General features: G+C 36.5%; 1 protein-coding gene across 3 annotated transcripts in view; it reads left to right on the top strand.

Annotated features, from left to right (window-relative positions):
- The window catches only part of LOC124789697 (tRNA methyltransferase 10 homolog A), a 32,630-nt gene extending 23,711 nt beyond the window's left edge, over positions 1-8,919 (top strand). Inside the window, exons 4-7 of one of the 3 annotated variants that reach the window (XM_047257143.1) lie at positions 4,328-4,474; positions 7,705-7,810; positions 7,894-8,066; positions 8,133-8,919. In XM_047257143.1, coding sequence (XP_047113099.1) covers positions 4,328-4,474; positions 7,705-7,810; positions 7,894-8,066; positions 8,133-8,438 — 732 coding nt within the window. In that variant the 3' untranslated portion in view covers positions 8,439-8,919. Of the gene's footprint in view, positions 1-4,327; positions 4,475-7,704; positions 7,811-7,893 lie in introns of all 3 variants that reach the window. The other 2 variants (XM_047257142.1, XM_047257140.1) reach the window with 2 other exon arrangements.
- The last annotated feature ends 917 nt before the right edge of the window (positions 8,920-9,836 follow it).

Here is a 9,836-nt window from a genome sequence, read left to right as displayed (position 1 = left end):
TTGAATAGATGATGAAATGAATCATTAAAAAAACCCTCTGTTTTTTTGGAAGCAGATTATACCTTAAATTGAAAGATATACAGTACTCACTAATGTGGTTATAAAAATGTCTAGAGTATAATGTATGAAGTACATAGTTTATTAGAGGAAGCAAGTATGCTGAGGTGAATAAATAGTAACAAGACAGGAGGTTTAAAATAGTGCTACCTCTCACCTATCGGTACACACGTGACAGCATGCACTATCTGATATGTTCCAAATTGGTGCGCATAAAAACGGGATTCTTCTGGGGTTCGTACTTCAGGTTCAGTTGGTGATGGAAAGGTAAGATCAAGTGTTTTGTATAGCTCTAGGGTCTGGGAACATTTATATACCCAACAGAAGGTTTTTCTTAATATCAGTATTTCATTACAGGGTCAAAGTTTGAATATTACACACTTCCTCCTGCTTAGGCAAAGGGAGCAAAAAAAAAACTTTTTTTTTCTTTTGATACAAAAAATGAGCCACAGAGCCCAAGATGGCTATGACAGTAAATACCTGAAAATTTTGTGATACATCCCAATCTCGAACAAATTGGTAAATTTTCTTGGTATTCTTAGCCATTTTCGAGATACGGAGGTTCAAAGTTTTCCTGCTTGTACATGTAAAATACACATGTTAAATCCAGTGTGAGGCAAAAACGTAGTTCATATAGTGACCTAGCATGGAGAAATATGCTGTAAAGTGGCTCTGTTATCATAAGAAGGGTTCAGGAAATCCCATGTTGTAGTACTGAAGCACATGTAAAATTTTTGTGCGTCTAAAATCTGGTCTGAGGTGCAAAATTATACAGTTTTTTACTATTTCAGTTTCACATAAGTAAACTATCAAAATTTTATTGACCAATAATTGTTTTTTCATACGAATGAGATGCCCTGCTTGTGGCACGGAAAGAATGGAATCAGCGGAAAAGTATTCCTGTCGAACGCAAAACAGACGAATATGCTCCTGTTTAAAAGACCCTGACTGAAAAGTGGGGTTCCAGCTGCCTCATTCTACCTTACTCTGCACTTTTTAAAATTGTCCCAAATATTTTGGGATGTGGACATATTCATGCATTTTTATGCTGAGAAAGGAGGAGACAGTGGCAATGGGAAAGAGACAGAAAAGTAATAAACATTGGAAGAGAGTAGACAGTGGTTGTGGTATAGAAAGAGCGAAGGAGGCAATGGCAGTATGAGAGAAAGAGAAGAAGACAGTGGCAGTGGAAGATAGTAGTTGACAGTGACAGAACAATGCTACGAAGGAGACAGTGTCAGTGAACATGAGTGATGTGGGAGTGAGTGAATGCTTGTCATTTTATAAGCTTACTCCTTACTGTGTGACAACAATTTTAGTTATTTTCTCCACATTCTTTTATTTTAATATAAGGATGCTGATAACCACGATGCTGAGCACCTGTCATCTAACACACACACACACACACACACACACACACACACACACACACACTGCCAGAGAGAGAAGAATAAAGAGAAGAAAAAATTGGAAGTGAATGAGAGCCAATGGTAATCAGAGACAGAGTCTACAACAGTGACAACAAGGAAGAGAGAGATAAGTGACAATGAGGAGAGACAGCAGCAGTGGGAAAAAATGAATGAGGAAGTTCAGTCAGACACAGAGAAAGAGGGAGACAGTGACAATGAGAGGAAACTGTAGTAATGGAACGGAATGAAAGAGACTGTGGCTGTAAGACAGGAGACAGTGACAGTTAGAGAGACGCAAAGAGATAGTGACAATGAGTTGGGCTGAATGAGTGAGTGAGAATGGGCAAGTGGGAGGCGGGTCAACTGTCAGTAGACAGTAGACAATAGATACCATTGAAAAATGAAAATCCTATTCTCAACTTTTAAAATTGTTAGTTTTTCCCTCTTAGAGGAAAGAGAGATTTCTGGGAAAGGGGGTGGGGGGGGGGGGGTGGGGGGGGGAGATGGTGGTCAGGGCAGTTTACTGAGACCCTTGATTGAGAGGAGAATTCGCAACAGATGAGTCCCTCTAAACCAATGACTGCCTAACCATTGATTGTGAGCTACTAGCAGCTCCAAGGACATTTTCAGTAGCCTGTGGTAATGCCCAGGTTGGATAACATGAATTGCTTCACTGAGCTCAGACCATGCTCAGGACAACAGGTGCTTATTGCTCCCCCACTACTGCCATTGTCAGTGAAGAGTACTGCATTGTCGGCCTCATAGTTGATTGTATATGTGTGAGGTCATGCACCTTATGTTTTTCGTGTGTGTATCAGACAGTCGCTAATGTGGATAGCTTGATTTGGCATAGATATTAAGCTAGATTTGTTCTAAAGATGGTATGTTCAAGGAAAAAACCATAAACCTTTTAACTTTCATTTGGAATGGGAAACTTTATTTTTTTTACCAAGTGAAGGACAAATGTGTGTGTTTACTATGCTATGCAAGTGTATCAGTTGGGAAGAAAGGGAACATCAAATGTCATTTCAAAACCATTCACTCAAGGACTGAAAAGGGTTTTCTGCTGGATTGTGCTCCAAGGAAAGAAAATGCAAGGCATCTAAAATGCAAACTTTATGCTAAACAATCAACTTCTGTAAAACCATTAGACAAGAATAAAACAGCAACTGAGGCATCATTCTGAATTTCAAAAATTATTTCACTCTGTGTAATACACCAGCAGTCGCTGTGTGGAAAGTGTTTAAGAATGAACAGTGTAATGAAAACAAACATAAAAGCTGTGAACAAAGTTAGAGCTCAGGCAATTCAGAGATGTTTCATCATCGGAATGACTGATGAACTAGATTTCCACTGTTGTGATCAACTGCTTCATGTGAAAGTTTGTTGGCATAGGGGAGGTAGAATTTTACAGCACTTAAAGAGTTGCTTTCTGCCTTAGGTAAATTTTTGAAAGACTGAGGCCAATTCTTCTGTGAACTAGAAAATCTGGTTTCAATTATCTATTACTCATTTCATAACAAAGCATTTCAATTCTATCAAATTTGAAGCTTGTAATGTGTAAGAATTGTGATTTATTATTTGATTGTTTTATACCTTTTTTCACTGCACAAAAGCTTAGCTTGTAATTATTAGCGTATTTTTTCCCATACAGTACTAAAATTTATATCTATTAGCATCTATAAGTACTGCTCTTGTGTATAATTATGACTTGTTCCATACCCATGCATTTCTCTTGCATACTGGATCAATGGAATATGAATAAATAAATAAATAAATAAAATAAAAAGATTTTGGTTTTCTCACAGACATCACGGAAAAGTTTAGTATCCTTAACTTCCAGCTTCGAGCTAAGGATAAAGATATTAGCAGAAAAGTTTCAGATGTCGCTTCATTCTCAAAAAAGCTGGAACTTTGGGAAAAAATCTTATCCAAAGTGAATACAAACACTTTACCTGTTTGAAACAAATGTTTGACAAGCAAGGTTCTTCAATGCCTCCATCCTGCAGCAAACTATGAAACGTCAATTCAACAAACACTTCTAAGATTTCAAAAGCATTTCGATTGTAGCACAGTCTGTCAAATTGCAGAAGAGTTCTTTACTTGGGTCGTGGAGCATTTTGATTTTCAAGGAGACATTGCTGCGGTTGAGTTGGGACTGATTGATTTTCAAAATGATTTATCTTTAAAATTACTTTATGCAAGCTCTGAAAATATTTGGCCTCTTGTTTTTAAAGAAAAATACCCAATTTTGATCCAGCTTGGTCTCAAAGTGAAGGAAATTTTCATGTTTACATATCTGTTTGAAGTTTCTTTTTCCATTATGAAAGTTATAAAAAACAGCTATGGAAACAGGCTGACTGATGAACACTTGGAGAACTGTATTCAAATGGCAGTCACTATTTACTCTCCAAACATTAAAAAACTTCTCATTACAGTTAATAAGCTTGATGATAAAAAGACATTCTTTTTCTTGTAGTTTAGTTAAAATTAATTTCATGTTTTCTGGAAATGAAACATTATAGGCAATTGTCAGATTTTCCCAAACAAGTTATTATTTCTGTCCTAGTTTCTTTTGGTGGCTCACAGTAAGACTTCAGACCGGTGCAGCAACTCACAAGCTACATAAGTCTGGTGACTACTGCCATATAAACTACAGGTCTAAGTAAACTGCCTTTCTTTCCCAGCAATCCTAAACCTATCCCTCTTTCCTCCCTGGGGAAGCAGTTAACAGTGTGGAGTAGTTTGTTACTCATTACGTTTATTATTATGTATTAATAGATTTGTATGTGATCATTATTATCATAGGTTTGTTGTGTAGCTGTTGATAATATCATGACTAAATTGATATCTCTGAACAGATCTATTTTCACAGTGACAGTTACACTGAAATCTTTAATAAGAGTGAACTAGTGTACCTTACAAGTGAATCTGATAACATAATTACTGAATTGGAGGATGATAAAGTGTACATAATTGGTGGATTGGTGGACCACAATGCTCACAAGGTATTTAAATTTCTATTTTACTAATAAAAAATACAATAACTTTTAGAATTTTATAAGAAATATGTAGATTGTCATTTTCTTCTAGAGATGCACTTTTTCTTTCTTTTTGACATAGGTTGTTGGCTACTGAAAATTAATAACTTTCGAAAATGTGTTTTTGGATTTATTTAATATTCTATTTGAACATTATGTTTGAAATAATGTTTTGATAATATTGTTTTCATTACAAACAGAATTCAGTACTTAAATCATTTTATTCATATCACACTTTTGCCAATATTCATGATGATTTTCTTATAATTTTTGATAAATGTAGTCATGTTTTTTTTTACATTTCCTCCTAAATCACTGGATAGATTTCAACCTATTTCATCTAGGTTACATTGCATGACTGGCATATTGTGCAGGTAGTATTGGAATGGCACGGCTGAGTAGAGAGAGGGGAAAGAGGAATTGAAAGTCAGATAGGGGAGTAGGAGATGAACAGAGAAAGAGAGAGTAGGAGGATATGGACTGAGAGGGTGAGGAGGGTATGGACAGAAAGAGGGGAAGGAGAAGATGGACAAAGAGACGAGACGGGAGGGGAGGGGAGAAAGTGATGGACAGAGGCAGGCAGAGGGGGAGAAAGTGATGGACAGAGAGAGGAAGGGGGAGGAGATGCTCAGGGGGAGGGGAAGAGGAAGTGAATAGAGGAAGGGAGGGGGTAGTGTAGGAGGCAGATGGGAGATGGAGAGGGGTAGTGGGCAGCTGGAAAAGGAAGAGGGGCATAGGAGATGGACAGAGATGCGGGGAGGAGACAGTATGTCCAATATGTATGAGATACACATACTGGATTGATTTCAAGCATACTTGGTTCATGTGTTATTTACTACCTGCAAAGAAATAGTGTGTGAGTAAGAATACCTACCTTCCATGGAGTAAGGGTGGGTATGAAAATGGGATAGTGTACAAGTATGAATCAGGAATGTGGAACAACTTCAGCCAAATTTTGTACATAGATGATTCATTATATGCATAAAAATACTTTGTAAGTAATGACTCCTACTTACCATATGTAGATGGATGAGAAGATATGACATGTAAAAATATTTGACAATGACCAACATTAGTGTGGAATCCATGGCTTTTGGGTTTGATGGAGGCTCTTTGGTGACAGTGTTGACGATATTTCACTCCTTGGTGTGTGTGTGTGTGTGTGTGTGTGTGTGTGTGTGTGTGTGAGAGAGAGAGAGAGAGAGAGAGAGAGAGAGAGAGAGAGAGAGAGAGGAAGGAAAGGGGGGGGAGGACTGGGAAGGGGGTACAAAGAGACATGTCAGCCCACCTCTGCTCTGCCTGAAGTAATTTCAACACAACTGGGCTTATGTATAGATATTTATTTATGAAAACCTTAATGTAAATTTCCAGTTTTACACAATACTATCTTTAAACATTCACTGTAGAGAAACTACTCTGCTAATTACTGAACTGCCGTCATTGTTTTAACACGCTGAAGTCACATCTCAGTAGTGCCATCTAATTGCCATTTGTAAAAAACTTAAAAGTTGATCCTTGTAACAGCTGAAATGTTATGTCTACTAACATCACTTTGTTTCCTTTATACCCTTGTTCAGTTGTTCTCTTACGTAATTTTCATTGTATCTTTCACATCCTCTAGAAGACATTTCAAAACTTTTTGTTTAACTTAACATTTTATATCCTGTTCCCATTATTTTTTGGTTTCTCTTTAAAGGTTGGCTTGTTGCATGTGTGGTTTTCTTTTGATTTGTTATTGTCAAACAAGCAATGTCTTTTTTGTATGCATAAGTAATTTTGTTAAATATGTCTCCTTTTGCCTGTGTCTGTAAAATTTTAATTTTGTAAGATGCAGAACTTGTTGGTTAGGATTTGTTTATTACTGTCTCTATCTTATGTTTATTCTGTTTTACAACTCCTATCCTGTATACTCTTTCATTTTTGGATCTGTTTGCCAAGTCCATTTGTTCGTTTTCTGCTGGAACATGTGTTAGGAACATAAGTTGTTTCTTTTGGCAAATTATATTTACATATGACCTTTTTATAATTTTTGGTGTCTTGCTGAAGAACCGTTCTTTAATTTTGACTTACTTTTGCTACAGAATCTGCCGTTATCCTCTTGTAAAGTGTTTTGCTACTATTTAGTACTTTCTGTAACTCTACATGAATACCTTCTCATTAGAATGTGAGGACATTGCTGCCTAGATTGGAACATAGGCGTAAATTATCTCCACTGAGTATGGTTCCTTTCGTTTTGAATCAAGCCATAATATACTGTCTGAGGCTCCTTCCGTATCTGTAATATAGGTTTTGCTTTTCTTGTTTACAGTAAAGATTAAATCTAAATTTCCTCCTAAGTGTGTTGCAAAACATGTGCCCCAATTTTAATTCTATGTGGTCTTTGTTTTTCCACTCCACTTCTGCTAGTGCTGCTGTACCTCATTTGATATTATTTCTCTCCTCTTCCAACTCCACTATGCTGTCTTCATATCCTAATGTTCCACATTTTATTGATCCTAACCAAATAGTAGTAGAATCAGTTTAAAGCATAATCTCCCTGTTATTGTCTATTTAGTCAAACTTTATGCAGTAAGATGAAGTTTTTGATGTATTTGGCTGTCCCCAGTAACTGAAGCCATTGTCATAGTTCTGTCTCTCCACTACACTCGATATTCATTCTCCTGGTATGAATTATTGCTGTCCCTGGAGCTCAGATTTGGCATTAGAGCCTCTAACAATTATCTTTCAGGGCCTGAAGAGTTCTATAAGATATGTGAACAATTCTAAAACATAGCAAAGCTATACTCACAACATTCTCAGAGCAGGTCTCAGTGCATGGGATCAACTTGAGCAGTTTGTTTGCTGATCACATGCCCATGGTGATCTCAACTCAGTCTGATCTGCAATACATTTAATCAGTATGACAGCCAAGTTTGGCTCACCATGCTACCTACAGTTTGGATTGGTGAGTAGTCATCCATGTTTGTTCACCATACGGCTTTCCAACAGGGTTGCTATCTTACAGGTTCTAACAGCTTCTGTGTGAACATCTGGACTAGGTGGCTCCTTTTAGTCTTCACTAAGTTATAAAGAAGGCCTGTCCTCCCTGTTCTTAGTGGTTTCACCTTTTCTGCCATTTCTGATGATATATTTCTTTCTGTTTGATACATAACCATTCCCATTTTCCTTCTCAGCTATTCAGGAACTTCCTGTTTCAGGGCGTGTGTTACAGAGTGGCTGTGGACCAAAATATTAGCCATGGACAACTTCCTATTGAAGAGTTCTTGGAAATGAAGACAAGGAAAGTACTGACAGTCGATCACGGTGAGAATGTGTGAATTATCCTGTGAAATAAGAAGTGTGTTACTGTGTGAATGAATGTAACAACAGCAATTCTTATTTTTCAGTTTTTGAGATCCTGCTAGGTGTTAGTAGTGGCATGAGTTGGAAAGAAGCATTTTTGAAAGTATTACCTCCAAGAAAAGGTGCTAAAGAGAAAGATATTAATGAGATTAACGATATGCTCACAGAACCTGACAAAGATGTTAAAACTGAAGAAGAAAAACAAACTGATGTGAAAATACCTATGGCCACAGAACCTGACAAAAATATTAAAACTGAAGGAGAAAACCAAACTGATGTGAAAATACCTCATAAAACTGAAACTATGGTCACAGAAGCTGACAAGAATGTTAAAACTGAAGGAGAAAACCACACTGATGTGAAAATACCTCTTAAAATTGAAACTTATGGAGAAGACCAAGAAGATGTGAGAAAAACTGACATAAATTTTGAAATAGATGGAGAAAAACAAACAGATGTGAAAAGACCTTGTGAAAATGTTGAAATGTATGGAGAAGATAAACAGATGGGAAAAAAAACTGACAAAAATCTTGAAACAGATGGAGAAAAGCAAGCAAAAGCAAAGCCTGACAGTGTTACTGTAGAATAAAATGTACGATCAGATAAAAATCGGTGCATCCATTTCCTTTATTGGAGAAGTAACTAAAATGTGAACCGCAGAAGAATTTATGTACTACTTTGTTTACATTATGTTATTAGAAAATTTCACCTAATTTGAGCATATTGGCTGTGGAATTTTGAAACAATCATAATCTCTTATGATTTAGTGTTGCAAACCAAAGTTTTGGATCATAATGGATGAACTACTACAATGTATCAGAATGTAATGGATGAACCACTTGTTCACAGTGAGCAAAGAAACTATGAAAAATAAGAAATGTGATGCTTTATAAGTGTGTGGAAAAATCTAGACTGCAATATGACTGTTGTAATAGAGATGGATCAATGCTAACCAATTAGGACAGACACAGTCCTTCCTCAAAGCTAAAACCACACACACACACACACACACACACACACACACAGAGAGAGAGAGAGAGAGAGAGAGAGAGAGAGAGAGAGAGAGAGGGAGGGAGGGAGGGAGGGAGGGAGGGAGGGAGAGAGAGAGATATCTGTGGTGGGGATCTGAAAAGTGACATTTTCCAAATGTTTAGCATTCTAAAGTAATTTCTGCTTAGTCAGTTCCACTCTACTATGTAATGAGTATTGATCTATTCTCCTACACGTACCCATCTACTATGTAATGAGTATTGATCTATTCTCATACAAGTACCCATATGTTGCACATTGACCTCTTTTGTTTGCTAAGCAGTGATCTATTCTCATAAACAGAATGAGAAGGTGTTATTTTTTGAGGGCTTCAGAAGGATTGGATGTGTAATATTACCCATTCATCTTGCTTTGTTCTGGGTTATACAATTTTTTTTTCTGTTACCGGTACTGTTGGAGTCCTTGCTACTCTGTATCATTTTCTAGGTTACAATCATGTACAGAAATGACTGTGATACTTAACAGACAAGCAGTTTTAAAATATCCAGCTGCAATCAATAATGTCAGCCTGTAACTATGTCTCAGTTTTATTATATATGACTGTAGATGGTATGATATATTACATCTGCACATTGTGTACATACATGAAATATTAAAAGCATTGTATTGTGGCAGAAATTTTTTATGAGGTGAAAGATTACAAAGCTTATGTATTGTGGCAGAATTTTTTTATGAGGTGAAAGATTACAAATCTTGTGTATCCAGATTTTTAGTTGCAACTAAGCATATGTAGCAAGTAATAAATGAAAGTATAATGACTGGTTTACTGACTTTATTTTTATCATTGCAAAATTCTGATAAACATTTCACATTTATCATATCCTTTCTGGATTACAGTTTTCAGTAAACTCAAAGAAGTTTCCATACTAATTTGCTTATTGAAAGTGACAAATTAAATTAGAGCTTAACTATTTGCAACTGCTTTTAAGTGACGAGA

The sequence above is a fragment of the Schistocerca piceifrons genome, chromosome 3 (assembly GCF_021461385.2).
Source record: "Schistocerca piceifrons isolate TAMUIC-IGC-003096 chromosome 3, iqSchPice1.1, whole genome shotgun sequence".
NCBI classification, from domain to species: domain Eukaryota; kingdom Metazoa; phylum Arthropoda; class Insecta; order Orthoptera; family Acrididae; genus Schistocerca; species Schistocerca piceifrons.
This window is presented reverse-complemented; position numbering and strand designations above follow the sequence as displayed.